The sequence below is a fragment of the Oryctolagus cuniculus genome, chromosome X, assembly GCF_051225735.1.
Source record: "Oryctolagus cuniculus isolate XC-2025 breed Fujian yellow rabbit chromosome X, ASM5122573v1, whole genome shotgun sequence".
Classification (NCBI taxonomy): Eukaryota; Metazoa; Chordata; class Mammalia; order Lagomorpha; family Leporidae; genus Oryctolagus; species Oryctolagus cuniculus.
Genome location: NC_142888.1, coordinates 86,047,889 through 86,063,941, shown reverse-complemented (window position 1 = coordinate 86,063,941; position 16,053 = coordinate 86,047,889). Strand labels below are relative to the sequence as shown.

The following is a 16,053-nucleotide window of genomic DNA, read 5'->3' as shown; positions in this document are numbered from 1 at the left end:
ATATTATCACTACTTTTGCTGGTACAGATACAGTGAAATCTGTGAAAAAAGGTTTGTGTAGCAGATGGGTCCACAAATTTCCTGTCAATAAATTTAATGGGCCGGCGCCGTGGCTCACTAGGCTAATCCTCCGCCTGCGGTGCTGGCACAGCGGGTTCTAGACCTGGTCGGGGCGCCGGATTCTGTCCTAGTTGCTCCTCTTCCAGGCCAGTTCTCTGCTGTGGCCTGGGAGTGCAGTGGAGGATGGCCCAAGTCCTTGGGCCCTGCACCCACGTGGGAGACCAGGAGAAGCACCTGGCTCCTGGCTTCGGATCAGTGCAGTGCACCTTCCGCAGCGCGCCATTTGGGGGGTGAACCAATGGAAAAAGGAAGACCTTTCTCTCTGTCTCTCTCTCTCACTGTCCACTCTGCCTGTCAAAAAAAAAAAATAATAAATTTAATGAAAGTTTGTGTACAAGAATTTGAATATTGGTATAATGCTCAATTTGGGTGGTTGTTGTCATTAAAGTAGAAGTTAATGTTAGACAAACTCCCAAACTTATAAAATACTGCAAATTAATCAGAAAAATGCAACCATTTGTATTATGTATTTGGAGAAGAAAGCAAAATCAAAGCTACCATTTCTTGAACACTTGATCTGTCAGAACCTCTGCTTTACATGAATTCTTTTATAAAATCCTCACACTATCCCTGAGAGATGGTATTACCCTTCCAATATTAATGATAAAGAAACTGAAGGTCAGAATGATTTAATTATTTGCTGCAGATCATATAGTTAATAAATTGCATAGATGGGATTCAACATGAGGTCTGACTCCAAGGCTCAAGTTTCTTTCTAATCTACCATATTGCCTCAAGTTTGCCACACCACTCCAGTTTGTTTAAGTTTTTCCCCCTGACCTTAAGAGGCTGCCTTTCCCAGCTCTGACCCCTACTTTGACAAAACAGTTCCTTGGCTTTCAGCTGAAGGAACATTGTATAAAAGTACCTTTTAGCTTGGATAGAGTAATTCACAAAAACACCACTGCATAATTTGTCTGAAGCTTCACCTGTGTCCCTTTTAGCATCTTCTCAGGAGAGCCAGGTGACTTTCTTTTTCCCTCCTTCCCTCCCTCCCTCCTTCCTCTGGAAGACCTCTCTCTCTGTCTCTACCTCTCTCTGTAACTCTGTCTTTCAAATAAATACATCTTTAAAAAATAAATTTACATTGTCAAGTTAGGTTGCTGATACAATGTTTAATAGTGCCATTGAATACACTTTCAGTAAGGAGATCAAAAATAGGAAAACAATTCCATATCTTTCAAAGCACAGGTAGAAAGTCCAGCAAAACAGTCAACTTCATGATTTCCTTGTTACTGAAGAAGTTTGTTAAATGGCTGAGGGCACCATTTTCAGAGGTTTCCAAATACCAGCTTTTCTTATTTCAACTTGTAATGGCTCTCAGAAACTATTAAAAAGCAAACAGGAGAAGTAACAGAACTCAGAATGATCAAGTTCTTATTTTCTATATGGTAGAATAGTACCACTTCCACAGTTCTTTGCTTCTGTCTTTCTTATACAGAAATCATTTTGCTTAACCAGCTTCTCCCAGATTTAGCTGACCATCACGAATCCTGTCTTCATCCCTTATTGTTAGTAAATGTGATATGGGTTATATGTTTCAGCTTATACTGAAGTGGAATCGAAGGACTCTTCAAAAGGAGATGAACTTTCCAAGGAAGAATTACTTTATTTCAGTCAGCTCCATGGTAAATATCTGTTCAAATGTCTAACTGCTTTGATGATCAGTCACTCATAGAGATCTTCCTGGCCTAGATATTCTTTACCCAACTACCACTAGTAAAGCTTGGATTTGGTATACTTTCTACTTCTTTTGTACTATCATAGCACTTAGTTTAGTCCATAGATATTTGTCTGATTAACCAAACTGCTTTGAGTTATGGAGTTTATTATTTATTGAAGAATTTAAAAGAAAATATATTTTGTTTCTAATTAATGTTGCAGGAATTTCTACAATGTATTGGACCATTTTCATACCTTGATAAAATACAATGAAGACAATAGATTCTTTGATGATTGAAGGTCATAGCTATTATTCAGACAGTGGATACTTTTATAAATCACTGTTGGTGTAAGAGACAGGAATGAGTCTGGCTCCCAGACATAAATTGGAGTGATATCAGCTTATTTTTGTGTCCTTTGCTTCATTGTCATGAGTATATAGTATCTTATACAGGGATGGGTACTGATTAATGTATGATTGGTATGTGTTTGTGATTAATGTATGTTAAATTTTTGAACATTAAGTATGAGAAACCTTACAAATAATCTAATCAAGTCCCTTCATTTTATGAATAAGGGCACTGAGGCCCAGAGAAAAGTGACTAGTACAAGATTTCACTGAATTATTGCCATAATTAGGACTTGTAGCTGAGCCTTCTGACTTCTAGTATAATATGTAAAAATAATACATTTAATTGAAAGTCACAAAGAAGAAAATACCACTGAGGAATAGATAGTTAATATTTGATATACTTTCTTCTAGGATTTTTAATTTAGTTTTTCCCCCCAGTGTTCTTTTTAAAAAATTATTTATTTTCATTTTGTTTGAAAGGTAGAACAATAGAAATCTTTCATCCGCTGGTTCACTCTGCAAATGCCTGGCAGCAGCCAAGGCTGGCCCAGGCCAAAACCAGGAGCCCATAACTCACTCCAGATCTCCCATGTGGGTGGCAGGAACCTAAGTACTTGAGCCACCATCTGCTGCCTCCCAGGGTGCGCATCAGCAGGAAGCTAGATGGGAAGCAGAAGAACTGGGACTTGAACCAGCTATATTAATATGGGAAGCAGGTGTGCCAAGCTGTTTCTTAGCTACTGTGCCAAACACCTGCCCGCCCCTCCCCGCCACGCTCCATGTTCTTTTTACTGTGAAAGTTTTAAAATATTTTGTCTTGTAGTAACGGAGGTCCAGGTCAGCTAAAATGTACTAATATGTACTTTTAAGTCTTTGTTTGTAATTTTATTTTATTTTCAAAGGTATTTGTTAATATTTTTTTTCAGTATTGTGAAATGGTTCTTTTTTTTTTTTTTTAAACTTTTATTTAATGCATATAAATTTCCAAAGTACGACTTATGGATTACAATGGCTTCCCCCCCATACCGTCCCTCCCACCCACAACCCTCCCCTTTCCCACTCCCTCTCCCCTTCCATTCACATCAAGATTCATTTTCGATTATCTTAATATACAGAAGATCAGCTTAGTATACATTAAGTATGGATTTCAACAGTTTGCTCCCACACAGAAACATAAAGTGAAAAATAATAGATGATTTTTTTTTTAAATGATGATGAAATCAGAGCAGACCTATTGTCATGTTTAATCCCAGTGAGAGTCAAGTTGGGAATTGATAATTTCTTTTTTTTTTTTTTTACAGAGGATCAGTTTAGTATGCATTAAGTAAGGATTTCAACAGTTTGCACCCCCATAGAAACACAAAGTGAAATATATTGTTTGAGTACTCATTATAGCATTAAATCTCAATGTACAGCACATTAAGGATAGAGATCCTACATGAGGAGTAAGTGCACAGTGACTCCTGTTGTTGACTTTACCAATTGACACTCCTGTCTATGGCATCAGTAATCTCCCTATGCTCCAGTCATGAGTTTCCAAGGCTATGGAAGCCCTCTGAGTTCTCCGACTCTTATCTTGTTTAGACAAGGTCATAGTCAAAGTGGAGGTTCTCTCCTCCCTTCAGAGAAAGGTACCTCCTTCTTCGATGACCTGTTCTTTCCACTGGGATCTCACTCGCAGAGATCTTTTGCCAGAGTGTCTAGGCTTTCCATGCCTGAAATACTCTCATGAGCTTTTCAGCCAGCTCCGAATGCCTTTAGGGCTGATTCTGAGGCCAGAGTGCTATTTAGGACATCTGCCATTCTATGAGTCTGCTGAGTATCTCACTTCCCATGTTGGATCACTCTCCCCTTTATTTACTCCATCGGTTAGTGTTAGCAGGTACTAGACTTGTCTATGTGCTCCCTTTGACTCCCAGTCCCTCCACCATGACCAACTGTGAACTGAAACTGATCACCTGGAACAGTGAGATGGCATTGGTACATGCCACCTCGATGGGATTGAATTGGAATCCCCTGGTATGCTTCCAACTCCACCACTTGGGGCAAGTCAGCCTGAGCATGTCCCAAATTATACATCTCTTCCCTCTCCCATTCCCACCACCATGTTCAACAGGGATCGCATTTCAGTTAATTTTCAACACTTAAGAATAACTGTGCATCAATTACAGATCTAAACCAGTCATATTAAGTAGAACAGATAAAAAAACTACTAAGAGGGATAATGTATTAAGTTGTTCATTAAGGTATTTGTTAATATTTTACAAAATGCAATTGTCCTCTTTTCCTGTAGTTTCCAAGCCTACAAGTGAGAAGGAAGCAGAATCAGCAAAAAAGAGCCCTGAAAAAGGTACTGTGATCCAGAAATATCATTTAGTTTATTAAGTTACTGTTTTTGTAAACAGAGGTAGCTACAAGTTGGAGGGTCGATTCTTTTAAAGGCTATCTAACTGTCCTGAGAGCTTTTTCAGTTTCCTTGTGTTTAACAATTTATCCCCTCTTTGTGTTAGTATAATAATTTCTTAATTCCTCAGAAGTTATATAAAATAGTAAATGATCCATAGTCATTTAATTTTATTTCTAAAGTATTGAATCACAAAAGTAATAGATAATCATTTTACAAGAAATTCAGATAGTACCATGTCTTACTCCCACCAAACCCCACCTAGAAGTAAAGGCCGAAATTATTCTTGTCTTTATCCTTTCCAGACCTGATTCTATTTACATATATATATATATTATCTTTAAGAAAAAAATGAGAGAACTTTCCAGTATGCTTGGTGAACGGCAGAGGAGCAGCAGCTGCCCAAGCTTTTTCCTGCTCCCCCACACCAGCCCCAGCCTGCTCACCTGCTGTAGAAAATCGTGAAAGAAAGCACTTACTATGATGTTTTGGGGGTCAAACTCAAAGCAACCCAGGAAGAATTGAAAAAAAAATTGGCCTTGAAGTACCACCCTGATAAGAATCTAAATATAGGAGAAAAGTTTAAACAGATTTCTCAAGCTTATGAAGTTCTTTCTGATGCAAAGAAAAGGGAATTATATGACAAAGGAGGAGAACAAGCAATTAAGGGGGGTAGAGCAGGTGGTGGTTTTGGCTCCCCCATGGACATGTGTTTTGGAGGAGGAGGAAGGATGCAGAGAGAACAGAGAGGTAAAAATGTTGTACATCAACTCTTTGTTTTTTATTTTTTTATTTATTTGACAGGTAGAGTTATAGATGGTGAGAGAGAGAGAGACAAAGAAAAAGGTCCTCCCTCTGTTGGTTCACCCCTCCAAATGGCCGCCACAGCCAGAGCTGCGCTGATCTGAAGCCAGGAGCCAGGTGCTTCCTCCCAGTCTCCCATGCGGGTGCAGGGACCCAAGCACTTGGGCCATCCTCCACTGCCCTCCCGGGCCACAGCAGAGAGCTGGACTGGAAGAGGAGCAACTGGGACTAGAACTGGCGCTACATGCAGAGGATTAGCTAAATGAGCCGCAGCACCGGCCCCTCTTTGTTTTTTTTTTTTAAATGACTTATTTATTTATTTGAAAGAGTTATACAGAGAAGGAGAGGCAGAGAGAGAGAGAGAGAGAGAGAGAAAACCCAGAAGCCAGGAGCTTCTTCTAGGTCTCCCATGCAGGTGCAGGGCCCAAGGACTTGGGCCATCTTGTACTGCTTTCCCAGGCCTTAGCAGAGAGCTGGATGGGAAGTGGAGCAGCCAGGACTTGGACCGGTGCCCATATGGGGTGCCAGCACTGCAGGCAGTGGCTTTATCTGCTACGCCACAGCACTGGCCCCCTACGTCAACTCTTAGTAACCTTAGAAGACTTAGGTAATAGTGCAACAAGAAAACTGGCTCTGCAGAAGAATGTGATTTGTGACAAATGTGAAGGCCGAGGCAGTAAGAAAGGAGCAGTACAGTGCTGTCCCTATTGCCCAGGTACTAGAATGCAAATAAGAATTCATCAGGGAGCTGCCACTGTGGCATAGCAGGTAAAGCCACCGCCTACAGTGCCAGCATCCCATATGGGCGCCAGTTTGAATCCTGGCTGCCCCTCTTCTGATCCAGCTCTCTGCTGTGGCCTGAGAAAGCAGCTCCGGCCATTGTGGCCATCTGGGGAGTGAACCAGCGGATGGAAGACCTCTCTTTCTCTCCTCTCTCTGTCCCTCCTTCTCTTTCTGTATAACTCTGCCTTTCAAATAAATAAATAAATCTTAAAAAAAGAATTCACCAGATAGGACCTGGAGTAGTTCAGCAACTTCAGTCTGTATACATGTAGTGCCAGGGCCATAGGAAAATAAATCAATCCTAAACATAGATGTAAAAGCAGCAACAAGGAAAAATAGTTTGAGGGAAGAAAATTCTAGAAGTTCATATTGACAAAGGCATGAAAGATGGCCAGAAGGTAGCATTCCATGGTGAAGGAGACCAAGAATCAGGCCTGGAGCCAGGAGATCACTGTGTTATATCAGAAGAATCATGCTGTTTTGTTGTTGTTGTTTTAAGATTTTATTTATTTATTTGAGAGGTAGAGTTATAGACAGTAAGAGGGGGGCAGAGAGAAAGGTCTTCCATCTGCTGGTTCACTCCCCAGATGGCCACAGAGCTGGGCTGATCTGAAGCCAGGAGCCTTGAGCCTCTTCTGAGTCTCCCACGTGGGTGCAGGGGCCCAAGCACTTGGACCATCTTCTACTGCTTTCCCAGGCCATTAGTAGGGAGCTGGATCAGAAGAGGAGCAGCCGAGTCTCGAACCAGCACCCATATGGATGCTGGTGTCACAGGTGGAGGATTAACCTATTGTGCCACACTGTTTTTACTTGAAGAGGAGAAGACCTTTTTATATGTGTGGACATACAACTGGTTGAAGCATTATGTAGTTTCCAAAAGCCAGTTTCCTCTCTTGACAACTGAACCGTAATCATCACCTCTCATCCAGGTCAGATTGTCAAGCCTGGAGATACCAAGTGTGTGCTACATGAAAGCATGCCAGTTTGTCATAGGCCTTATGAAAAGGGTCACCTAATCATTGCACTTAAGGTTAGCTTTCCTGAGAATGGCTTTCTCTCTCCTGATAAGCTCTCTTTGCTGGAAAAAATGTATCCCTGAGAGGAAGGAGGTAGAAGAGACTGATGAAATGGATCGGGTGGACTTTGATCCAAATCAGGAAAGATGGAGTCCTTGTAATGGAGAAGCATATGAGGATGATGAACATCATCCCAGAGGGGGTGTTCCGTGTCAGACCTCTTAATGGGGCCAGTGGATAAGTCACTGCTGGCATTTTGTATGCAGTAGTGGATGGATGAGTGAAAGACTATAACCATAATATGCCCACTACTTCCTATTTTTTTTGTTTTAATATTCAACTATAGTATTGTTTTCAAAGTTAAATGAAGAATAAAGGTAAATATAGAAGCTTTGACTATGCCCAGTTTCTATGATAACTTCAGTGTGCAAGATGAAATTTAATACCTATAAAAATTTAATTTAAAGAAAGTTCGCGGGGCTGGCGCTGTGGCACAGCAGGTTAACGCCCTGGCCTGAAGCTCCGGCATCCCATATGGGCACCAGTTCGAGTCCTGGCTGCTCCTCTTCTGACCCAGCTCTCTGCTATGGTCTGGGAAAGCAGTGGAAAATGGCCCAAGTCCTTGGGCCCCTGCACCCACATGGGAGACCCGGAAGGAGCTCCTGGCTCCTGGCTTCGGATTGGCACAGCTCCGGCTGTTTCAGCCAATTGGGAAATGAACCAGCGGATGGAAGACCTCTCTCTCTCTTTCTGCCTCTTCTTTCTCCGTGTAACTCTGACTTTGAAATAAATAAATAAATCTTTATATAAAAAAAAAGAAAATTCCCCTGGCATTTGTTAACCATATGTTGTAATTGATTTCAGCTGTCTGTATGGACAAGCTTAGACTGAAATGCTAGGTGTATGTGTTGGCTTTAGTGTCTAACCCTTCATTGTTAAGCTTATGAAATTTAAAACTGTTTAATTGGCAATCAGGAAAAAAATGAAAACTTTTATAAATACTGTTCTGCTATTTGTTTTTATGATATATCATATTTTATGACATATAATGAACATCTTTCCATGTCAGTACATTTGGATCTACCATATTGTTTTGAATGACTAAGGAGTATTTTATTGTTTGGTTGTATAATAAATTATTTCAGTGACTAGTCTAATACTGATAGACATTTAGGTTGTCTCCAATCTTTTTTTTTTTTTTTTTGGAAATTGTGCTGCAACAAACATTTTTATACTTTACATTTTAGAATTTTATAAATATTTCCTTGGGAGAAGATAAATTCATCCAGGTCTCCCACTTGGGTGCAAGAGCCTGAGCACTTAGGCCATTTCCTGCTGCTTTCCCAGGCGCATTAGCAGGGAACTGTCTTGAAAGTGGAGCAGCCAAGATTCAAACTGGCACCCATATAGGATGCCAGTGCTGCAGGTGGTGGCTTAACCCGCTATGCCAACAGCGCCAGCCCCAGAATGTTATGGTGGGTCAGATTGTATGCACATTAAGAGTGCACATTGCCCTCTAAAAGCCCATCATATATCTTCCTCAGCCTTTCCAACCAGCTTTCAAGTGATCTTAAATAATTGAGTCCCATTAATATCATCTTGTGTAACTCTCTAAAGGAATAAATAAGTAGTTTTGAATATCTGAAAAGATCCACCATAGACCACTTTTGTATCTGCATATTAAGAAAATGATATTGAAAACATATGAAACTTAGTACTATGCATGAGAATGACAACATTAGATTTGCATTCTCAAGTCTGGGTATACTGTGTTTTTTTTTTTAAAGATTATTTATTTATTTGAAAGTCAGAGTTACACAGAGAGAGAAGGAGAGGCAGAGAGAGAGAGAGAGAGGTCTTCCATCCACTGGTTCACTCTCCAGTTGGCCACAATGGCCAGAGTTGTGCCGATCCAAAGCTAGGAGTCAGGAGCTTCCTCCGGTCACCCACATGCGTGCAGGGGCCCAAGGACTTGGGCCATCTTCCACTGCTTTCCCAGGCCACAGCAGAAAGCTGGATTGGAAATGGAGCAGCCAGGACTCGAACTGGTGCCCATATGGGATGCCAGCACTGCAGGCGGCGGCTTTACCCGCTACGCCACAATGCCGGCCCCTAGGTATAGTGTTTTAATATAAAAACTTCCTTTCTCCCTCTCTCCCTCCATCTCCCTTAGTCCCCAACCTTCCCAAATGAAAAGTTTTAGTCCAAATAGAAATGGAGAAAGTAGTCTGAGAGCCTGTGAGAGAAATCAAGGGTAAATTCAGATAATTTCTTGGATTGAAAGAGGAATCTTATATCTCAGTGAAAGATCTTTCAATCATAATTATTCTCTTAGAGACTTGAGGAAATACAGTGGAGTATTCATTGTGAAATGTTTTTTTCTCTATGTTCAGGCAAAGGAAAAATTGATATTCAAGCCTATCTAACTCAATGGCAAGATGAGCTTTTCAAAAAAGAAGAAAACATTAAGGATTTACCACGAATGAATCAGGTAGAGTATTTTCAAAGAGAAAATTCTGGATTCTTACTTTTTTGTATAATATGGATGTGACTGATTCTAAAACAGCTAATATGTTATTACAAAATGAGCTATATAATCTGTAAGTTTTGGATGAGCACATAAGACTGGGAACAAATTTTAAATTATTTTTACTTAAATAAAAAAATATTTATGAGGTAGACAGAGGGAGGGAGATGTATATAATATCAGCCCCCATCTGCTGTTTCATTCACCAGATGCCCACAATGGCCCGAGCTGGGCCAGGCCAAAGCTGGTAGCCTGGAACTTAACCCATGTCTCCCATGTAGGTGACAGGGAGCCAACTACTTGAGCTATTGTCACTGACTCCCAGGTTGTACATTAACAGGAAGCTAGAGTCAGGAGCCTAGGTATAGAACCCAAACACTCTGATACGGGAGGCATGTGTCTTTTTGTAAAATTTATTCTATATATTTGAAAGGCAGAGAGAAAGAGAGAGAGAGAGAGACAGATATTAGTTTTTCTTTTGTTGTTTCGTTCCCCAAATGGCTACAATGGCTGGAGCTGAGCCAGGCTGAAGCCAAAAGAGCCTGGGACTCCCATCTGGGTCCACCACATGGGAGGCTGGTGCCACAGCACTTGGGCCATCTATCTTCTACTGCTTTCCCAGGCACATTAGCAGGGAGCTGGATTGAAAGTGGAGCAGCTGGGACTCAAACCAGTGCCCATATGGGATGCTGCACTGCAGGCAGCAGCTTTACTTGCTATGCCACAGCACTGTCCCTGATTTCAAGCTGGATCAGAGGTGAAGCACACAGGACATGAACCAGCACTCACAGGGAATGCCGGTATTGGAGGTGGCAGCTTAACACACTACACCACAGTATCTAGGAAGCAAGTGTCTTAACCACTAGGCTAAATAACCACCACAGTGATTTTTTTACTTAGACACATAAGTATATCCAGTGTTTCAGATAGTTCTGCTATGGCAACATTTATTCCTGTAGAAAAATTGTAGCATATTTCAGGCTTTAGTGGAAATGATCATTTATTCAGAAAACATCTTTATTGCCTACTAGATGCCAAGTACCAGGAATAAGAAAGTACTAAGATACATCCCCACCCAGGTTCCTAGTGACCCTATATTTAAACTGCTCAGGCAATGCTAGTGATGATTATTGATAAAATTTTAAATTCATCTATTTCTTATATAGCACACAGTCAGAATATCTTACAATATTAAATTAAAACCTAACTGGCACACATATTAAGGACCCCTAAAAATTTAATTTGATGATTAAGTAATTTTTTTAAGATTGATTTTATGTATTTGAAAGGCAGAGTGACAGAGAGAAGGGGAGACAGAGAGAGATTTTCTGTTGGTTCACTCCCCAAATGGGTACAATGGCCACGGGTAGAGCAGGCCAAAACCAGGAGCTAGGAGCTCCATCCTGGTCTTCCACGTGAGTGGCGAGTACCCAAGTGGTTGAGCCATCTTCTGTTTTCACAGTTACTTGAGCAAGGGGCTGGATCAAAAGCTGAGCAGCCAGGACTCGAACCAACACTCTGATATAGGATGCTGGTGTCACAAGCAGTGGTTTAACCCACTGCACCACAATGCCACCTCCAAAATAAGTAATTTTTAAAATAAGTTGATAGCTTAAGTTTATTTTAAATTATAAATGAACAATACTCAAGGAAAAGGAAGCAAAGGAAAACTTAAACATTTGTTGCAACATGTTCTTATGGAAGCATACCCTTTCGTTTTGCTTTTTGTTTACAGATAAACTTTTCTGATTGGGTGACTGATGTATAGAATTCTCTTGTTGGAAAACTTGTTTAAATGATAAATGCGCTCTAGGAATGTCTATGGTTTATCTAGGGGCAGTAAGCAAACAAACCAGGTTCTCTCTCCACCTAGGCCCCACCTTAGCCTTTAAAAGCAAATGTGTCCAAATGGGAGGGTAAGCCATTCTGGCTGAGCTGCCCACTGTTTAATCCTTTCATGAAAATTGTTTAATTAATTAATGGTTTGCGTGCAGGGAAAGGGAGGACTTTGTTTCATTAGAAGTACCAGCTATCACTGAAGTGACGCCGGCAGGCAAACTATCCAGGAATTAGTCTGAATGTAATGTGCTGCTATTAGGCAACAAATGGGAAAACTGAAATGAAATTTTCTTCCATGGTTCATACGCATCTTTCTGAAACTAGGATTTAGTTTGGGATTAGTCATCAGTTTCTTGTAATTTCTAGGATAAAGTCCATATGGTACGAATTCTATACAGGAGATTATTTACCTCCATGTTGTCTTTATATTTGCTAAGTCTAATATCCAAATATCATATTCCCAACTTGTGTCTTCCAGTCACAATTTATTCAGTTTTCAAAGACCCTCTATAACTTGTTTCATGAGGACCCTGAAGAAGAGTCATTATATCAAGCCATTGCTGTCGTAACCAGCCTTTTGCTCAGGATGGAAGAAGTTGGCAGGAAGCTACATAGCCCTACATCACCGGCCAAAGGAATCTCCAGCTGTGCTTCTGCAGGACCCAGTGAGGGGAATCAGGAGAGCCGCCTAGAGAAAGATCCCTCCTCTCTTAGGGAGGAACCTCAGTGGTCATTTGCATTTGAACAGATTCTTGCATCTCTCTTGAATGAACCAGCCTTGGTGAGGTTTTTTGAAAAGCCCATAGATGTAAAAGCCAAGATAGAAAGTGCAAAATCTTCTCAGTTAAAGCGTAGGACCAAGATGTAAATCTCTTAACAATAATTGCCTATCATAGACAAGTTGACCAAGATTCCTATAGCAAGACAGCTTGATTCCAGGAAGTAGGGCTCAGGGATTTATCTTGTTAACAGTGTATTTGAAGGTAAAAAAAAAAAAAAGGCAAGATATTTCAGAATCAAGATGATTCATTACAATTCTTATATTTCACAAGATACGCATTATCAGAGGAGTATACTAAATGTTACCACTAGAGGGCACCACTATATCATGTTTAGTAAGGAAATTACTGGCTTGTGCTGCTGTTTACATATGAATTACTAATGATTTTGAGAAAATGAAGTTGTGTTTGAGTATCAATGATGTAGATAGGTCATATTGATAGCTACTTTCCTGAATTGCCTCAGTCCTCTTAGAGTACTTTAGAAAACTAAACTCATAGATCTGTAGCCTTAATTACCATTTGGGGCCCTCATGCCTCAAGTTATTTAACTGAAATGGCACTAATGTTTAAAGTTAATCTCATACAATCTAGTAATAAATGTCATTTTAGTTACTTCTGCAGTCTCCTTCCCTGCACAGTTCAGAAGCTACTGACACACTACTAACTCTGTTACTGATAAAAACAAATCAAGAGTTCTAAACTTGGGGCTGCCATGAAGAAAACAATATTACCAAAAAATACTATTTGTTCTTTAAATAATACCATTCTCAAGTGGTGCAGAACCTTGACGGAATATTATATTTGTACTTAAGCTGTATAAAGCCAGCCTTTTGAGAATGGTTAATGAACAGTTCAATTAACTGTATACGTTTTCCATTAGACTGAGAAATTACTAGAAATCTTTTGGAGTGCAGCTGTTTGTGGCATTTGTGTCAGAGTTGCTTGTGACTGCTTTGATTCTAGCTTGAGATTTTGGATTTTCATGTTTTAATTTACATTCGTAGTAAATAGTCGTGCTAAGACTGAATTATAGTGTTAGTCTGACAAGCATGTAGTACATACTTGTATGTGATCATTGCCAAGGTAATGAATGAGTAGAACCTACCTTAAAAAGTTGTGACTATCTGAATGAGATGTGCAATTTCCCTATACTTTATGCTGCTTATATTTCAGTCATTTCAATGACAGCCCATTTAGAGATAATGGGCTTTATTAGCACTTTTGAAAACTGTAAAAGAAGCAAACTGCATTTGTCCACTTGTCTGTGCTCTTTCTGACAAGAGCAATATATTAACTCACTTAAGAAGTTGGGGCAGGAAGCCTCCACTGGGGCTTCTTTCTTCACAAGACTTTGATTTGAAGCCCTAGGACTTTTCTAGATGTGAAACAATGAAAGGGCAGATCTCCTTTATAGTGACCTAACAAGTCTCCTTTTCTGGCAAGGACTTAGGATAGTCAACCTTTGGCAAAAGGTTGCCACCGTGAACAAGGCCCAACACAGAGGGCTTTGTCAACATAGAATACATCATTTTCCTAGAAGTTCGAGAAATTTCAAGTTGAGCCTTTGAAAACGTCATGCATTGGGCTTGGCCACACACGTTCTAGTAGTGTCTTTAAAATGAGTTGATCAGCATTGTCTTTTTTTTAAGAAAATCACCACTTAAAGAGATAGTTGGTAAATAAGCATCTATATCTTTTCTCGAAATGTGTCCACATTTTAAAGCGTATTTAATGGTTTATATGAAAACTATCATACATCTGCTATTATACAGCAATTGTTAAATTATATATATTAGCCCTAGAAAGACACATAGCCCATGCTTCTACAAAGACACTATTGTATACAGTTTGTTAAATATTTTGTCGATTGTATTTACAAAAAAAGATACTTTCTCAAGAGCATATATTAATATTTGATATAAATTTAAAGTCAGAATAGTGAAGAGACTGAATATTGTATTTTAGCCTAGATTAATTAAAATCAAATACTGAGAGGTTTTAGAGTGGCAAAACAATTTAAAATGCAAGCTTAAAAAGACATTTATTTTTGGAGTCAGCAGGAGACTCAAGATGAACACATTATAGTTTTATAGTTTCAGTCTTGTTCAACAAATGGGTTATTCTTAATATTAAAGATATGTATGTGTCAAACTGAACCAGTGCATTATACCTTATGCATTAAATTTGTGTTATAAGGTGGTTTTACTTGCCTTTATAAAAATAAATATTATAAATCCATTTTAAACCTGAAAAATTGTTTCATTAAAGAGATTATTATTATTTACTATGGTGTATTTTTATTTACATTTAAGTCAAATATTGCTTGAGAACTTCCCTCCTGTATTAGTTCTAGTTAAGTTGCAGAGAACAAAATTCCCTCCAATTAGTTGAGGCAGGAAAAGATTTATTACTAGATATTAAATGACTTTCATAATTATCAAGAGACTGACTAAATTGAGCTTTCAATTTCCAATGTGTACCAATACCAGGCCACCAAGGAAGTTTCTGACTCTTCTGTGGTTAGTAAGTAAGCTGCCACTCCCTAGTGCTGTAAAGAAAATTAAAATTCATCACTTCTGCTGCTATCCCTCAAGAACCATTCTCCACTTGCTGTGATTTATGCCCATGAAATAGACGTCATGCACCCTGCCTCTCAGCACCCATAAGAGACCAGCTAGGGGCCGGCACTGTGGTACAGCGGGTTAAAGCCCTGGCCTGAAGCGCCGGCATCCCATATGGGCGCCGGTTCTAGTCCCAGCTGCTCCTCTTCCAATCCAGCTCTCTGCTATGACCTGGGAAAGTAGTGGAGGATGGTTCAAGTCCTTGGTCCCCTGCACCCATGTGGGAGACCCGGAAGAAGCTCCTGGCTCCTGGCTTTGGATTGGCTTAGCTCAGGCCATTGAGGCCATCTGGGGAGTAAACCAGCAGATGGAAGACCTCCCTCTGTCTCTACCTCTCTCTGTAACTCTGTCTTTCGAATAAAATAAAATTAATCTTTAAAGAGAGAGAGAGAGCAGCTAAATATCTTCACAGCCATGTGTATGGCAGAAATGGCAGAAGCATAGCCCCTTCTTCACTTTTTCCATTCAGATCTTACATGTGCACATCTAATTAGCCTATGGTAAATCCAAAATCCTATTCGCAAAGGAATATGAGAAATGCAGTACCTGAAGGCACACTGTGAGGGTGGAGTGGACATCGAGCACTGTATTGGTTTTTTGTTGCTCTATGACAAACTACAAGACACATTTGTTATCTCACCACCTCAGTGAGGCAGCACTCTGCAATCAGCTTAGCTGAGTCTCCTGCTTAGGATCTCACAAGTCTGCAACCAAGGTGTCGGCTGTGCTGCTTCTCACACAGAGGCTCAACCTGGAGGGGTCCACTACCAAGTTTACCCAGGCCGTTGGCAGCATTCATTTCCTTATGGTTGTGGGTTCAAGGGCACCAGCTTCTTGCTGGCAGTTGGCTGAAGGCCACCCTCAGCTTCTAGCTTTACTCGGCTCCTAGTCTCTGCCCCTCGCTTCTACAGGCTGTCTTGTAGTGCCTTGCCTTGTGGGCTTCTCCCAAATGGCCACACACTTCATCAGGCAAGCAGGGATAGTCTCCAGAGCAAGTCTGGTAGCAAGTGTCTTTTAAAAAAAAAAAGATTTATTTATTTTGCTTTAAAGTTAGAGTTACACAGAGAGAGGAGAGGCAGAGAGAGAGAAAGGTCTTCCATCCGATGGTTCACTCCCCAGTTGGCTGCAATGGCCGGAACAGCG

General features: G+C 40.3%; 1 protein-coding gene and 1 pseudogene across 1 annotated transcript in view; both read left to right on the top strand.

Moving 5' to 3' along the window:
* The window catches only part of TBC1D8B (TBC1 domain family member 8B), an 86,059-nt gene extending 71,486 nt beyond the window's left edge, over positions 1-14,573 (top strand). The window contains exons 18-21 of the mRNA XM_002720152.6: positions 1,665-1,748; positions 4,428-4,484; positions 9,535-9,632; positions 11,986-14,573. Coding sequence (XP_002720198.3) covers positions 1,665-1,748; positions 4,428-4,484; positions 9,535-9,632; positions 11,986-12,375 — 629 coding nt within the window. The 3' untranslated portion in view covers positions 12,376-14,573. The remainder of the gene's footprint in view (positions 1-1,664; positions 1,749-4,427; positions 4,485-9,534; positions 9,633-11,985) is intronic.
* LOC103351922 (dnaJ homolog subfamily A member 1 pseudogene) lies at positions 6,940-7,484 on the top strand (annotated as a pseudogene).
* Positions 14,574-16,053: the final 1,480 nt, after the last annotated feature.